Genomic DNA, 18,426 nt, shown 5'->3' with positions numbered 1-18,426 from the left:
ACAAAGGCGAAGAAATAGCAAGGACTTCCGTAACTCTTCCCACTCTGTTTTGTTTTAGGGCACAAAAACAATTAGGGTCATACGCGCCCATTTCGAAACTGTGAAACACGAAGACAAAGAGAGGAGTTAAGAATGACTTCATGTCAATCCCAACGATGGAAGAGAAGACACGTAAAAACACAGATGTGGAGAAAGGTCTATAAAATACGCAATAGAGAAATGGAGGTCCAGTACTAAATATTAAATCGTGTTCTCCATATTGCTGCAATGGATAAAAAGTAAAATGCGGTCAACAGCGTGAGCACCATTCTCTACAACAGCCGATAACTTAGATGGCAAACTTAAACGGGAATGTAAATGGTCAAAAAAAGAGCATTCCATCCGTAAATGGTGGACAGTTAAAATTGGGCGCAATGTGCATGAAATGGTGGGCGAGCGCCACTTTACAAATGGAAATGGCTAAAAAGGCAGAGCCCAATATGCAACCTAGTTAAAATGACCACCTCATGGCTGGAGGGCCGACAGGAGGTCGTCCAAGCCACTGGAAGAGGCTTAATAACCAAGAGCTTATTCCCATGAAAGGAGCGACGCCAAAGTGATACCACCTACTGACAGGCGGCAACACAGAGATGATCAGAGAGACTGTAAGAACCAGTGGGGCTTGGCAGCAGCATCAACAGCCTCTTTTTCCTGTCAAATCAACATGACCAGGAACCCACATAAACATCACAGTGGCTCTGTCAAGAGTGAGCAATTTAAAGCTTTCTTGGACCGATTGCACTAAGGGATGGACCATGTACAGTGCATAGATGCTCTGAAGGGGACAGAGAATCTGAGCAGATGACAATTGAAAATATTGTGTTGCTGGATGTACTTCGTGAGTGACTTGATAAGGGCGAAGAACTCTTGCTGTAAATACAGAGCACTGTGCCGGAAGCCGATACCGAAAAACGTTGGCACAGACAACGAAGGCGCACCCAACACCACAAAGGTACTATCGTGCAATTCCATGTGAAGGTCATGAAACTGAAGGTAGTAAAGCAAGGCTGGTGTTGCATCAAAGCGAATAAAGGCAAAGGTGAAAATGGGCTGCCCCACAAAGCCAAGGAGATGAGGAGTTTGTACCCATCGGAAAAGCTGCCAGGAGCATGAAGTGAATCTGTCAGAACAAAAGCCAAAATCGAACTCCAAGAGGTAACAGAGAAGAGGAATGTGCCCCATACTGGCAATCAATGGAGTCATCAATGAAGGAGCCATAGGATTGGTGGCCACGCATGGCAAACAAATGGCATGCATATCTGCTGAAAAGAAAGTCACAGCGGTAGTTGGGCAGCTTCTGCATACTGACTCTCCATTGGGCTTGTGTAAAGGTGCCAGTGGCCAAACAGATGCCATAATGGTGGATAGTATTGAGACGGCGTAAGAGGGACGGACATGCACATACATAAACAAAGCACCCATAGTCTAGTTTCAAGCGGACAAAGGACCAGTACAAACGAAGGAAAGCAGTTCGATCTGCACCCCAGGAAGTACCACTGAGGACACACCGGACATTGAGGGACGGTGTACAGCAGGCTGCCAGATAAGATATGTGGGAGGACCAAGAAAATTTCCTATCAAGCAAGAGCCCCAGGAATTTCATAGTTTCAATGAATGGAAGAGCAACAGGCCCAAGATGTAAAGAAGGTGGGAGAAACCAACTGCACCACCAAAAATTCATACAAACAGTTTCGCCAATGGAAAAACTAAAGCCACTATTGATGCTCCATGAGTAAAGACAATCGAAACATTGCTGCTGAAGACACCACTCAATGAGACAAGTCCATGAAGAACTGCAATAGTTAGCAAAAATCAGCAACAAAAAGGGAGTAGAAGATGCCATGTGGGAGACAGGCCATTATCGGGTTATTAGTGGCTATAGCAAAAAGGATGACGCTCAGGATAGAACACTGAGGTACACCGTTTTCCAGGATAAAAGTGTCCAACAAGACAGAACACACAAGTACCTTTTTAAAATTCCTCAAGGAAACAGAGCAGGCAGCCATGGAAGCCACACATGAAGAGAGTGTGGAGGATATCAGTCTTCCAGCAGATATTGTTGGCTTTCTCCAAATCGAAAAACAAGGTCACAGTCTGGGATTTCTGCAGAAAACCATTCGTGACATGGGTGGACAAAGTGACAAGATGTGAATTGCACAACGGTGCACTCGAAATAAACTCTGTGCAGTGATTAGTAAATTGTGATACTAGATCCACCAGACCAGCCAGGCATGAATTATATGTTTCACCACCTTGCAAACACAGCTGGTGAGAGACATGGGGCGGTAGCCAGAAGGAAGGTTTTTGTCCTTACCGGACTTAGGTTTCTGAAAGTATTTGTATGGAGTGTAGCCATGTATGGAAGTGAAACGTGGACGATAAATAGTTTGGACAAGAAGAGAATAGAAGCTTTCGAAATGGGGTGCTACAGAAGAATGCTGAAGATTAGATGGGTAGATCACATAACTAATGAGGAGGTATTGAATAGAATTGGGGAGAAGAGAAGCTTGTGGCACAACTTGACTAGAAGAAGGGATCGGTTGGTAGGACATGTTCTGAGACATCAAGGGATCACCATTTTAGTATTGGAGGGCAGTGTAGAGGGTAAAAATCGAGGGAGACCAAGAGATGAATACACTAAGCAGATTCAGAAGAATGTAGGCTGCAGTAGGTACTGGGAGATGAAGAACCTTGCACAGGATAGAGTAGCATGGAGAGCTGCATCAAACCAGTCTCAGGACTGAAGACCACCACCACCACCACCACCACCACCACCACAACAACAACAACAACAACAACAAGACAGTAGCTTCACGCCAGCATCTGGGAAACATGCCCTCTGCCCAGATGCAGTTGAACATATGAAGGGGAAAGTGCTTGTCCACAAGAGGAAGGTGCTGCAACATCTGAATGTGAACATCGTCTGGCCCTGGGTCAGAGGATCGGGATGAAGTGAGTGCACGATCTAGTTCCCTTGTAGTAAAGGCGGCATTATAACATTCAAGATTCCGAGAAGGGAAGTGTAGCGCCCGAGCCTCCTCCATTTGTTTCCAGGGGAGGAAGGCAGGGTGGTATTGGGAGGAGCTCAACATTTCCGCAAAATGGTGGCCGAAGGTGTTGGAGATAGCAACAGGGTCCACGGTAACATTTTCTGCTACTGTCAGGTCGGAAATTGGGTAATGGATCTTGGTCTCAGAGAGCCTTAGGAGGTTGGCCCACACAATGGAAGAGAGGGTGGAACTGTTACAAGAACAACTGAATGAACTTCAGCTGGCTTTTTTGTTGTTCCGAAGAATGTGATGACAGTGTGCAAGCATTTTTTTTAATAATTAATGCAGTTTACAATTGTAGGATTATTGTTAAAAATGCAGAGAGCACATTTCTGTGCGCAAATTGCGTCGCTGCACATCTCAGTCCAACATGGGACCAGGACACGACATTGTGAAGTGGAAGTACGAGGAATGGAACGTTCTGTAGCAGTAAGGTAATGTTTGTAAGATACTGCACCTGGTCATTACAACTGGGAAAATCGTGTTTGTCAAAGGTCGTCAGGGAAGAGTAAAGCCTTCAGTCGGGCTTAGTAAGCTGCCATTTGGGTGCACACCTAGGTGAGGTAGGATTCAGCAAACGGATAGCACATGGGAAATGGTCACTCGAGTAGGTGTCAGAAAGAACAAACCACTCAAGACAATGGGCAAGATGGGCGGAACGATAGGTCCACACGGGAATAGGTGTGTGAGCAGTCTGAAAGGAACACGAGTGCTCCTGTGTTAAGGTAGAAAAGGTTAAGTTGATTAAGGTGGTCAGCCAAGAGGGCATCTCTTGGACTGGTTCTGGGAGAACCACAAATGGGATGGTGCGCATTAAAGTCACCAAGCAGCAGAAATTGGTGAGGTATCTGCCCAATAAGCTGGAGGAAGTCAGCTATGGTGAGGTAGAATGATGGAGGGAAATAAATGGTACAAAGGGAAAAGGTCAAGTGAGGAAGGAAAAGGCAAATTGCAACAGCTTGAAGATGGGAAGTCAGGGAGATGGGTTGACTATGAACGTCATCCCATACGAGCAGCATGACTCATCCACGAGACGGAATGCCAACCTCTGCGAAAGCTCAAAGTGGTCATGAGAATGCAATTTTGTTTCCAGAAAGCAGAGTCCAAGTGGACACACAGACTCCATAAGCAGCTGTAAATCCTCTTTGTTGGATCCAAGGCCACAACCATCCCATTGGAGTCGAGTCATGAGGAGGAAAAAATGAAGGGGGTGTCACCTCTACAGAGCACAGAGGCAGGAAGAGCCTGCTTCATGAGGTCCACAGAAGCACTGCCTTTCTTCTGCTGTCTGCCTGCAGAGTCCAACGCAGAAAAACGTTTGGGGTGCACACCAGCAACATGGAGGCTGGTCGGGCAAAGGTATCACACGGTGACACCGTCGAAGAGGATCATCGAGTCGGCAAAGACTCAAGTGTTGGTTGGCTCGAGGAACATAGGAAGTCTTAATGGGAGTATTCCTTCTGTCTCTTCCGGCCTACCGGTTGTGAAGCTGTTGACTTCACCCCATGAAGCAAGAGTTTGATATCTTGTTGCACAGCTGAACAAGGGGACTGCAATGCTACCATGACACTTGGCTCTTTCACAACCTCAGAGGTGAATTTGAGGTCATATGTCTGCAGGCCATGTCCTTCATGGAGCAAGATTAGTAAGGACACTACTATAAGTGACAGACGGTAGAATGCAGGGTTTGTGCCTAGCTAATAACTTGAGAGTGACCAGATAAGGAACCTTTTCCTTCACCTGCATCTCCTGGACAGCCCACTCATCGAGATACATGGGACAATCTTGAGAGGAAGCAGCATGGTCACCATTGCAGTTGATACTACAGGTAGGAGGAAGCAGACAAACGCCCTTGTGCGCATCCCTACCACAGGTTACACATTTGGCCAGGTGCCGACAACACATTCTAGTGCGGTTGAAACAATGACACTGCTAGCAGTGCATTGGGTTCGGAATGTACGGTCAGACTGTGAGACCCTCATAGCCTGCTTTGATGTGGGCTGAAAGCACCACTCTATCAAAGGTGAGAAAAAGAGTGCGTGAAGGCACTAACAAGGCATATATCTTTTTCATCACCCAATGGATGGCAATGACACCGTGATCAGAGACGTATGCTTGGATTTTGGCCTTGGTCAGACAGTCATGAAGCATAATGTAAATAACATTACAGGAAGAATTCAGAGTTCTATGGGCTCCAACACAAGCAGGATAGCCACGGAGAAGCAAAGCAGCGAGCAGTTCTTGTCCTTGAAAATTGGAAGTAGTCTGAAAAAGCAAAGTGCCATTATGTAAAAGAGAGCAGGAGTTCACAGGGCCTGTAATTTCAACAACAACTTTCTGAATAATAAACAGATTTACTGTTGCCAAGGACTGATTGTCTTCAGTTTGTGAAACTATGAGGAACAGTGGTGCATTCTTTGAATAATGAGCCTCATTTTGTTAATGTTCCGTAAACGTTGATTGTGAAGATGATTGGCTCATTGTGAGAAAATCCCCCCCATGATTCTCAGTGTCATTGATGGCATGCTCCTTCCAACTGGGGTGCCACTTCACAAGAGTGCACACCCACCTTAGGTGTTTGTTCACACCTCAGGTCATGCGTCCACAGGTCCCAAACACTTGACAAAGGGACCAATTGGCAATTTGGGAAGGTAGCAGCTCAGTAAATCACCCCACCCTGGGCCTGGCTTGCACCAGGGGGTACATGCAAATCTTACCTGTAGACCCAGGGCTGGGAATTATGTGTTACCCAGTCACCTGTTTTGCATTGGCCAGCCTCATACAGGGAGGAAGAAGGAAAAAAGAGGAGCCCCAAACACCGAAGTGGAGGGAGGATAGAAGAAGGTGAGCGAAGAAAGGAACGAAAAACAGTGGTGACACTGTTCTTATGTCAGCTTTAGACAGTGCGGAACATTCACAAAAACACCCCAGCCATTTTCCCCAAAGGAGGGCAAAAAGAATAGCAAGAGGATAGACATGCAGCACAGAAGGGAAAAGATGCTGTGAAGGCTGAGGCCCCATGGTAGATTTCTCCCCCATGTGATCAAAAATCTTAATTACTAACATCAACAAGTTTTGGAATGAAGTGCTTACAGATGGAGAAAGCAAGGCAGATGGTATGTGTGTTTCATCAAGACCACTGTTGGTTTTTTATTTCAATAAAGCGAAACACATTTGTGACAAATCTACATTTACTTTGAGTTGCAAGACAGATTTAAAACACCTCCATCGATTTAAAAAAAGAGGGTAGGCCTCTTGGGAAGAAGAGTATAAGGCAGGGAAGAGTTGTGTAAACCAAGACTATAGGTGACCACTAATGAAATGTTGGTTCCACTATTTTCTTATTTTCGGTTATTAGTCACTGTGTTATGTCTTATTTTACAGGTACTGTGTGGTTTTTATTTTGAGAAATATATGATTACATAGCATAGAAACCACCTGTGACTGCCACAATGTTCTTCTTATCATCTATACTTTCCAATATGAAAATTATTTTTAAGTGCCAAAATGTGTTAGAATAAATAAAATGTCTATAAAATGCTGCACTGCACAATGTACTTGCAGTGAGACAGTCACAATTCATGAAATCCATCGCCCATGGCCTCTGGTCTGCCGAGGAGCACTGCAGTCCTTGGCCCTTGGATAACTATGAAAATCTGCTGCATTATGCCACACACAAAGAGATCCGGACTGCAGGCAGATTGGTGAGACTAGATCTGATGGACAGGGCTTGCACAATTGTGGGAAATGATGGGCTTCAGATCAGCAGGCCTGACCTGTTAGAGATGCTGAAATGGTCTGCAGTTTTGGCCTGTCATGGAAGTCCACTTGTGTGGCCAGCTATTTACATATGAAAAATGTTCAAATGTATGTGAAATCTTATGGGACTTAACTGCTAAGGTTATCAGTCCCTAAAAACACACACACACACACACACACACACACACACACACACACACACACACACACACACACACACACAGTCCCTGAGGCTCAACTCATGCATACATGACCGCCATCTCTGAGAATCAAATCCAAACAAACCACTACTCCTGTCACCTCCCTGCCTCTCATCGGCAGCTGCTACACTAGTGGCAAGAAGTGGTGGCAGCACTGATGAGAGTGCTAGGGAGTGAAGAAGCAGTAAGATTGAGGGAATAGAGAAGTGGCGCAAGTACTCAGCTACGCCCAGCCAGTGATGGCAAGACTATTTCACCTACTGAGACAAAAATGAGATTTTTCTAGTGTTTTTCTTTTCTTTCAAATTTCCCCGATTTCCCTGACATATTTGAAATTCCCTGATTTCACTGATTCACAAAACTTGTGGCAACCCTGGTTTATCTTGAGGATGACAGAAAATAAACCAAATATTTGTTCATAATCTGAGCCATTATTTTAACAGTGCCTTTCCCTCAATAACGCATACAGAAAAAACAATGAGGAGCGACGGATACAAAAGGATGGATCACCACGGGTGTAATTACCTCTTGTGCAATCTATAAAAAAATTAACTTTACACAGGGAAAAAAGACAAACAATGACCTAAATTTCCAACGATGCTTTAAAAAGTATAAAAAATCTCCAGAAAGTAACAACTAATGTGAAACAGATCTCCAACCACTAACTTATCATAAACTCAGGTAACATGAGTAAAGTACTTTTGGAAGTAGTTGATGGTAGTGCAAGAACCAAAGCCAACTGCGTATCACATGAATACCTCCAGCTAAATGAAACAAAAATCTCTAATGCAAAACAGGTTAGTCAACATTTTAACTTTAATTTTTCAGAGATTGCCAATAATCTACAGCTAGTGACAGGAATCACTACGCACGCAGTATCGCACAAACCTATACTCCCACGTCAGACAGGTCAATTTTTCTGAGCCCAGTAACTGAACAAACGGCATTAAAAATTATGAGCCACAAAAATCACCATTTTCACGAGGAGTTGATGATATCCGAGATTACCTATTAAATAACATACCTGTTGAAATTTTCATACCTCTATGTAATTTTGATCAATAGCATAGAATGTTTCCCAGAAGCACTGAAGACCTCGAAGGTAATTTCAATCTTTGAAAAGGAAGACTGATGATATAAACGATTATCATCCCGTTTCCATACTCCAAACTATATCCAATATATACTTAAGAAAGCCATAAACAGGGTGCTCCATTTATCTTGACCACACTAAATAACTGTTTGTCCAGATGCAAATTACAAAATGTTTCAAACAAATGTTCTTTAGCCATCAGGGGGGACATCAGCGAGCATGATTGCCTTCGTTGTAGCTTTTATTTTTAACAAAGATATGAGCAGCAGTATGACTTTTTTAAATGGCACCCTGTAATTTTTATTTGGTAATTCATTCCCTCTCATTAAGACCTATTCAAAAATGTATCACAGTGTACCATTCACTGAAACACAATGTTATTAATTACATAACACAACATTAACTTTGAGCCCGGGATCACGAACTCTTCCACTTGCTTGAGTTGCCAGAAAACAAATGAAACGAAAGTAAAAATGTAACACAAAACTAACTGACTCTCCTGTACCATTTTCCACGAGTAGAACATTCAAAGGTGTTCAAAGTGGTGACCCTGGACACCGATACACTGGTGCACTTGTTGAATGAAAGACTTACTTATTGCTTCCAGTGTTGCCCGCTGAAGAGAATTACAAGCAAGCACAATACGATCTTGCATGTCTTCTGTAGTTGTTGGAATATCACGATAGACAACATCTTTAACACATCCCCAAAGAAAAAAGTCTAGAGGATTAAAATCAGGAGACCTAGCAGGCCAAGTAACTGTTCCTCCTCGACCAATCCATCTGGCAGGATACCTTTGGTTCAGAACACGATGTGCAGACAAGGCATTATATGCTGCACATCCATCATGTGGATACCAACAAGCATTCAGGTTCTTAGCGGCACTTCATCCAGAAGAGGAGGAAGAATTCATCTGAGGAAGTTGGCATACGCTATGCCTTTAGACTACCATTGATGGAATAAGGGCCAATAATTGTAGTACCAAGCAACCCACACCAGATGTTTACCCTCCATTAACGCTGATGTTCCACCTATCTAAGCCATCGTGGGTTGTCGCTGGACCAATAATGCCTGTTCCTTGTATTTACCTGTCCTTTGTTTGAGAAAGAACATTCATCAGTAAATAGAACATTGGAGAAGTAGTTCAAGTTGGCGAAGATTTGCTGCTGTGACCACTGACAGAACTACACACGATTCTGGAAATCATTCCAATGCAATTCTTGGTGTAAGTGTACGTGGTAAGGATAGAATCGGTGATGTGTAAGAATACAATGTACACTGGTTTTAGGAACGCAAATCTCATGTTTAAGCTGTTGTGCTCACACATGTGGATTCATAGCAACGGAAATGAGAACAGTAACTTCGGCAGCTCCGTCTGTGCGAGTTCTACAATCACTGCGTTGTCATGGGTTGAAACTTCTCGTTTCCTAAAGAATCGCAACAAGATGGCAAAACATCCATTGTGAAAGTGGGTTCTTGTCAGGATATCACTCTCTATATAGTTAAACTGCCTGTGTAGCATTTCGCCTACATTCAACAACAATAAAAGAAATGTTAAGTCGAAGCAGTTTTTAATAAGGACAGCCTTTACTGTTGTATTCCTACTCTACACAACAGTATTTAAAAGGAGCAAACTACTGTACTAAATGTACCCGTACGTAAGAAAACAGTATTGCAATTACTGTTCTGCTAACTTATGTTCCCCATAGATGAATAGTATTTCTACCTTCTCTTCGTTGGTGTACATTCTACTCACACAACTCTTCAACTGACGATGGTTGATGTAATGACTAGTGTGCATTCTACTTATGTTTACATTTTTCCTCTGTCAATGTCAGCACATAGATGTGTTCCATTATCCCAAGTACCTACACTAAGCACTGGGAGCATCAACGTCAATGTTGTGTAATGTAATTAATAACATTGTGTTTCAGTGAATGGTACACTGTGATACATTTTTGAATAGGTCTTTAGGAGAGGAAATGAATTACCAAATAAAAATTACAGGGTGCCATTTAAAAGAGTCATATCGCTGTTCATATCTTTGTAAAAGATGGCAGTCATGCTGATTGATGTGCCCCCGACGAGTAATAAACATTTACTTGAAAACTGGGAAACAGTTATTTAGGATGGTCAAGATAAATCGGACGGGGGGAGGGGGGATGAGGGGGGGGGGGCGGGGGGAGGGGGGACGGGGGAGTCATAGAGAAAGCATCGGCAGATGACTCTAAATTGTGAGACGAGCAAAAGTTTGAGAATACGACTGAATCATTATTACAATCTTTTATTTATGTATTAGTAACAGTTGTTACTTATGACCTGCACCCTAGAAGATATTGCAGTCTGTGTTTCACAGTTGCTCAAGCACAGCACTACGGAAGCAAACAGATATCAGCCTGGTTGAGAACAAGAATATGCGTGGGGTGGGGAGTGGTGAGCGGACAGCAAATTTCGCTGTACTGGAAACAAAGGGAATCTATACCACATGCTTTGGCGTTTCATGACCATATACCATGTTTAAACTGCAGTTTGGGTGAAACAATGTGAACTGGCTTTAGAATCACACACATACACAATAGTAGTATACATTTCTGCAGGAGACAGTAGAAGTCTAGATATGGAGGAGTGGCATACTTAATGTGCTGCTTCCTACAGGCAATGTTGTTAATGCTCACTGTGAAGCGTGATGTGAACGAAAGGGAGTGTGTCTATGCAGCCAATGATAAAGTGGTGGGCAGACAATATGTTTGGAAAGAAGAAATCTCTTAATATTCTCATGTCAGTATATAAGCAAAATCCGATATGTATTTGTCAAAAGCAACCACATTCTCAGGTCACTCCATAACCACAAAACTCGCAACATATTCCAAAGGAACAGGCAAATATCTGTGACAATGAAGATACAAATTTCACGACTGTGCTATTACAATGATGGTGATTAAAAATAGTGATACTGCAAGACGACAGACGTAGTAAGCAAAAAGATAGCAATCTAATTGCAGTTTTCGATTTAGAAAGTAATAACGACAAACTTGACAAACACCATCACCAATTTTTTCTGTAATTCCTTTCACTCAGAATGTTTTCCAAAATATGGCACAGAAACTGATAACCATTTATTTGGCATAGTATGTAGCTTCCAAATATAATTTTTTGGCATAAGCACAAGAACTGTGTCTCACTACAGTTTGAAAACAATTTAATTATTCCCTCCTGGACATTCACTCAAATACTTTTTCTTAAAATTACGTGTTTTAATAATGAGGACTTCAAGCAACAGATGTAGGTATTACTTGTTAATGAAGAACAAAAATTTAAATTTACAAGGAAAGGTCACATTTTAATGTCGGATGGTTGTGAGAAAACTGTGTTACGCCCCATTTCACAAAAAGAAACGTCTACTCACTAGTGTCGGATTTTGACAGTGGCAGGAATGTGGACTATAGAGAATGCGGTTTATGGTTTTAGAAATATTGCTACTAACATTGGCTGGGATCCCAAAAAGACACGTGAATACGCAATTATCAATGAGGGCCACATTCAAGACCTTGTGAAATCTCGACAGCCTCACTCTGATTCTACAGAAGCGTACACATGGTCATTTTTCCACTGTGCCATTCATAAATGGAGCAGAAAGTGAATAATTAGCAGTGGTATGATGTAACCTCTATTGTGCACCATACAGTGGCTAGTGGAGTATCTACACAGATGCCAATGTAATGCCTGAGAGGGCAGTCCATCGGTGTCCATAGCACGACAGACTGCCAGCAAGGTGACCATTGTCATGTCATCCCTCAATACGGCAGCAGAGACTGGTGCACCTGATAACAATACTGGAAACGAGTGGCACGTGTTTTTCTGATGAACCACAGTTTCACGTACAGTAATATGATGGACTTATCCACATATGGCTATTCTGAGGAGAACAAATGTTGCCAGACTGCATTTGTCAGCACTGTACACGCTCAGTACTAAGTGTGATTGTACAGAATGCCATCGAGCACACTATATTATGACCTTCACTTCATATAGCTGGTAATTTGGACAGCACTTATTATATTTCTGACCCATTAAGGACAGTGCCAATGACACCTACCATGATACAGAAGGCTTGACTATTGCCCCAGCCAGCACATTTTGCATATCTCTCACCCAACGAAAACATCTGGGCACTGGACGCCAAGGGTCTGCCACACTGATGGTCATCTGTTACTACAATTTATTAATTCTGGCATAAAATTGAAGCAGTACAGAACAATGTAGTCAGATATGCGATCTGAGTTCAGTTCGGCTTCATACCCAGTTGAATTAGAGTGACTATTACTGCCAAAGGTTGCAGCCCTATCTACTTGATTTCACACTTTGTATACCCTCAAATCAAAAACCATCAGCAAATTAAATCATTTATTCTGTATATTCACAATATGTAGAACTTTCAAAATTACTGTCCTCCTTGCTGTAGCAATTTTAATTGCCAACAGTGTATGTTCCTACCTCAAAGTGGAATTTAACAATTCTTATTCTTTAACAGTGCAGATATTACTGCAAGTTTTATAAAACTCTACAATTTTAGCATAAAGTCACCTGTTAGTTTTCACACAAAACCTTGGGACATGAACTGCACTAAAAATATTGTAAGTGTGACAAGAATGGTTAATATAAATTTATATCAAAGATACCAAGACCTTAATATTGTACCACATTAGAATTTTAACTTCAATTCTCGTCTTATCCTGGAAACACCTTTACTGAATGAAGTGTCCAAGAACCCTTCCACACTCGTCTCAAAGTTCAAAACTGTCAATGACACACTCCTATTTTTTTAAAATTTCCTAGGTATCTCACTCTGCTAGCAACCCTGTCACAGACACAAAGACAGTCTTTCTTTTATTTAGTTTCTGTGGTTATCTTACCTCACTGAAATGACTGCATTAAATCAATTAAACATATTTTCTTAACAAATAAATAAAAGTTGTAAACAAAAAAAAGTTTTCTGGAGGGAAATCTTCATTATTTCAGTTGTGAGTGAAAAATTAATCAAAAAGCTGGAGCTCAGATTGTCTTTTAAGTGAATAACATTGTTCATTAGTGTTCAAGATTAGCATATTTTAAGTGAAATAGACAACTCCATGACAGGGGAAGGAAAAAAAGGAAGAAGAAGAAATTCAACCAAACCTTTGACCCTGGGGTGTACGGCAGCGGTTTAGTAATGAGAACAGACACATTCCATTAGAGTCTGGTGTGGCTAGGATGCTTAACGCCTGCACAGCTGCTGCATCAAGTTTCATGTAACGTTTCAGATCAAGAGTATCCAGTAAAAACTGTCCAGCACCAGGTGTTGACATCAGCTGAGGGAAAGGAAAAATTTCGTTACCATGTGGTAATAATGTTAATTATAGTATGGAATGAACATACAGAACAAAATGACTTTATCCAAAGTCTACCAACATTTATTTAGGCTTGAAAGGAAAGTAGTTATTATTACATTTCACTTACACTGCATACATCAGTAACATGAAATTAGCACCAACATGTTAAATTATCAACACTTTGATCAAAATTTTGCTTTGCTAACAATAATTCTAAAAATAACATGATATCTATAAGGTAGTAAACTAAGAATGCAATACAGGTTAGAGTTTTCCCTTTCTGCTTATACCAAAATCCTTACAAAAAACTCAGTTGGATAAGGATTAATTCTTTAGTGATCAGTGGGAACTATTGTTCCACTTTCTTGTTTTCGCTGTAAGTTCAGTGGTAATCAGTGTTCCCACTTCCAGCTACCATCATTGTTAACTGTGTGTACTTTGTCAACTGGCGTGTAGAAGCTGTTTTATGTCTACATCTTTAGTCAATCTATGCAGAAGTGATGCTTCTGCGTGAACTGGAGCCATTATTTTGACCGCGACAGCTGTCTGTGCTTTTCTTTTGTGTGTGAAGTGACTAGTATTATACTCTCCTACTTTTGTATTTACCAAGGAGATAGTATACGCCTGTATTTGGCAGCTGTAACTGAAAATCACAGAAATATTGCAAGATAAGGTACTGGGAACTATTTATCCCACTGAACTGCGTGTGGTGCGCAAGTCGTGTGGCTGTGAAATTCGCATAATGTTTATTGTATGTTTTTCATTATTTAGAATTCCTGGACTAACATCAAAAGAGATTCTAAGAATTCTGCACTCATTACCAGAGGATGTACAAGATCCAAAGTTCAATGCTGACTCCGATTCTGATGAAGACAACCATTCACCCGATGCTGACTCAGATTCTGATGAAGAAATCCATTCACTGAATACTTTATAGATTTTGAACGAAATTAGTGATAACATTATTGTACCAAGTGGTGATGATTTCGATTTGACAACAGAAGCAGGTGAAATTGGAAAAACCTTTCCTTGTGATGCCAGTGTATTTAACTCAACTCCAGTAAGAGCTGCTTCAACATTTTTGCCCAATGCTAATATGTGCAGTGAGGATGTTTCCTATTTTGAAAATCTTCCACTGAAATTAGAATAAAACCCAGACATTCAGGCTAATTTCTCAAAGTCTTATAATGAAATAATATATTTCTGGTCTTTATTTACAGAAGACCTGCTGTTACACATTTGCAATCAAACTTATATGCGAAACAGGAAATAAAATAAGTGAAGTGATTTCCAACTGGCAGAACATAAACATTCCTGAGTTAAAATCTTTTATGGGAATGCTTATTTCGATGTGTATACATCAACTTTCACACCTCGGGAAAATATTGGAGTAGTGATCCTATTCTTGGTAAGCCTGCTATCTCATCAATGAGGAAAAGCATCAGTACAAAAATGTTGTTGAGGATCTGCACTGCAATGACAACAGCACATGTGTAAAAAAGGGACAAGCTGCACAAAATCTGACATGTCATCAGTGCTGTAACAAAGAAGCTGTGTGAAGTATAAAAACCACCACCTGTTTTGGCAGTTGATGAATGTATGGTGTCATTCAAAGGATGTTTGACACAAACAATATAATATGTCAATGTAACCAGTCAAGCATGGTGCTTAGTTGATGCAAGGACAGGGTCCATTAGAAACTTTGACATCAATACTGGAAAAAAGACAAAGATGATAGGTCTGACTTTTCATTGGGTGAAGATGATGTGCGTACCCTAACAAATTCAATGGTTGAAAGTAAAAGGCTGGTGGCATTTGATAATTGCAGAGGAGAATTTGCATTTGCTGTCAGGTTAAGTGTTGCAGCAGTCAAGTGGCAGGATAGTACATCTGTGTGTATACAATCAAATTATCACAATCCCTAAAACAACTGTTTTGAGAGCAAATAATAATGGTAGCAGAAGTGAAGTATTCTGCCCTTTGGCTTTAGCAGAGTACAATAAAATAACAGGAGTAGTTGACAGATTTGATCAACTGCAAGAATGGTATGCTGTAGTCTTCATTCATTGCAGTGGCAGTACAAACTTACTTTCTAGTAGATTTGGCAGTTGTCAATTCCTAAATTTTATAGAAGGTTCAAAAGACAGAAACAGACCAACTAACTTTTCAGTTGCACTGGCAAGGCAGCTCATCTGTGGCTTCTTAAGTCACAAGTGAAGAGGAAGGCCTGTGCATCCAAACACTGAAAAGAGGTGTGCCTGGAGTTCCAGATGAAGTTCATCTGCAGAAAGTTTGGTCTCATTTGCCCACAAAATGTGAAACAAAAGACAGCACAAATGTAGTGCAAAGAAAAGAGAACGAAAGTAATGTGGAGCAGCTGTTGTGTGCCTTTGTGTATAGCACCCTACTTTTGTAAGTTCCATGGCACATAACCTTAATGAACTCGAAGGACATCAGAACGTAATACATGAAAATGTGTCTAGTATTTAAGATGTTTTTTGTACTTATAAACAAACATTTTTTTTTTCAAATTCTCAGGGGTAGTCATTCCAGAGGTCAGTGGGAACAATAATCCCCAGCCCCCCCCCTCTTTTAATAATAATAATTATACACTAATCTCCGACTTTCAAGACTCCAGCTATGATTTTGAGTGTGGTTTCTTTGCCCTATAAAGTGCTGATATAAAGTCCACAACTTCGGTAAATAATTTAGTCACAAAAGAGGTAAGCAGGAATTTCACCACTATTTTTTTGAAGGAGCTGTTACAGTATTTGCTGGAAATGATTCTACATCTACATCTAAATCATACTCGGCAAGCGATCTAAGGTGTGTGGTAGAGGATACTTTCGGGACCACGAACTAATCCCCCCTTCCCTGTTCCATTCACAAATGACATGTGGGACAAATGATTGTCAGAAAGTCTCAGTATTAGCTCTAATTTCTTGAATTTTCATCGTGGTCATTTCATGGGAGATATGTGGAAGGAAGTAATATGTTTCCTGTCACTTTCGCTTACAGTATATAACAGCAGTACTGAACATTTCATCTCCTGAAAGTAAGTAATGGAGAGTAGCTGTCTCACGATTTATTAGTATTCTTGACTGAATTTTCCTGTGATGCAATTAATTGTGGGTTTTTACTTTTGTATCGTGATTAGAAGACTAACTTTTAAAAGTAAATTTATTCTCTCAAATGTTGAACAACTGGTTTAGTCTTACCTCAAGATATTTGACAAGTGCACCTAGACATGTTATAGCAACAGACAGTTCCATTTCTCGCAGCTGAATAGCATCTTTGATGTGGGTTCCCTCGAAATTAAGCAGCGAGTTCAGCTCATGGACCAGGCCATCTGATGTGAATTCTGTTTTTTTACGATTTGTAACCAATATACCCATTCTTTCAAATATCTAGAAATGGATAAAACTGAATTAAACAAATTTTACAAAGCAAAAACATTTTTTTTTACAGAGTGCACAGAGCCAAAAAATTTACTTATTTTATGGGCCAAGCTTTCAGTCAATACCAAAGTCCTTCAGTTTCAATATAAAGTGGATGCAGAAAGCAACAATCCATAGCTCTCCTAAAACTTAACTCTCATGTACCTAAACTGATACAGATAAACTGACCCACTACAAAAAGTTAAAAACCATGGAAAAAACACTGACATGGTAAAATTACAACAGAATTGCAACAGACAGAATGTGGAAGTCTCAGAATAGGACCAACATGTCGGAATTCTAGCAAATGAGACTTAAGACTAACATGAAGGATTACTTTGCAAGCATGATTCTGCATGTGTTCCAAGCACTAATACCAATGGAATGGCTATATTCGGAAACACATGAATTCCTTATTTGTTTAATCTGAATTATTTAAAAAATCAAAAGTTTATCATCAGATTACATGACTCATCCTATCATCAGGGCCGTGAAAGAGAGAACTTATCAGTTGTAATACTGTATACTTACTAACAAAATTAAAGTTATTACAATAATTGAAATTCCTGGCTGGAACAGTACACAAAATAAAGGAAAGGAAACCACTCATCTTTAGCACATTGCAGGCAGGTCACAGAGACTGCTGCAATCCCTTATAAGTCTTACACTTTTGCACCTTCTTGGCATGGCTCTTGACCAAAAGCTAATGAAGAAAAGCAAAACCTTTTAACTGATGTTTGTTATCATCCTATATCTCAACATCTGTTTAAAGTTTTTTGAAAGGTATCACATATTTACTGAATCATTACATTTTGAAAATTAGAAGATTCAGAGGTAGAAAAAAAGTTTTTAATTGTAATAAATCAGAATTTACTATAAAAAATGTACAAAACGATTTCATTGAATTTATACAACTCTTTTTCATTGAACAAAATTTGTCTTTGTGTGATATTGCTTGAAACAGTCAGGTAGACACAATCCTACATTACATTCTTCAAACCACCATCTGGTCTCCCTTCTCACTCATTTGCCAGTACTGTGAGTGTCATTTTCAGAGCAAACAATGCAGTATCTTGATGCACACTTTTTGCTTGTTGTCAATGGGACATGAGTGGGGAAATTCCTTGCTGTCAGCCTGTTTGCTGCTGAACCCCGCTTTTCATCTTCGTTGAAAGCTTCACCTGATTTCTCGAGTATTTGTTTTCCCACGTTCACCATACATGTAAACAAGCTGGTTCGTTTTTTTTTTTTTTTTTAAAAAAAAAGATACACTTGAGGTCTATTTTAGTATTTTTTATATGGGAGGTGCTCGCACTTTTAGGTTTTTCCACAAATTTCATAAACTTCTAATGTAACATGTAACCTGATCTGTGTCTTGTCTCATACTGATGAGGAGAAAAGTGATTCTCTCCAAACGTTGCAGGTTTCTATTTGTGAAAATGCATGCTTTGAATGACCACTAGTTTCAGCTTTTTAAAT

The 18,426-nt window shown here is 40.6% G+C and overlaps 1 protein-coding gene across 1 annotated transcript in view; it reads right to left on the bottom strand.

Moving 5' to 3' along the window:
- Positions 1-18,426, bottom strand: part of LOC126297694 (DNA mismatch repair protein Msh2) — a 196,179-nt gene that overhangs the window by 50,781 nt on the left and 126,972 nt on the right. Inside the window, exons 7-8 of the mRNA XM_049988816.1 lie at positions 16,729-16,917; positions 13,317-13,489 (exon numbers count right to left, since the gene is read on the bottom strand). Of these exons, the coding sequence (XP_049844773.1) occupies positions 13,317-13,489; positions 16,729-16,917 (362 nt within the window). The remainder of the gene's footprint in view (positions 1-13,316; positions 13,490-16,728; positions 16,918-18,426) is intronic.

The sequence above is a fragment of the Schistocerca gregaria genome, chromosome X (assembly GCF_023897955.1).
Source record: "Schistocerca gregaria isolate iqSchGreg1 chromosome X, iqSchGreg1.2, whole genome shotgun sequence".
In the NCBI taxonomy this organism is placed as follows: Eukaryota; Metazoa; Arthropoda; class Insecta; order Orthoptera; family Acrididae; genus Schistocerca; species Schistocerca gregaria.
This window is presented reverse-complemented; position numbering and strand designations above follow the sequence as displayed.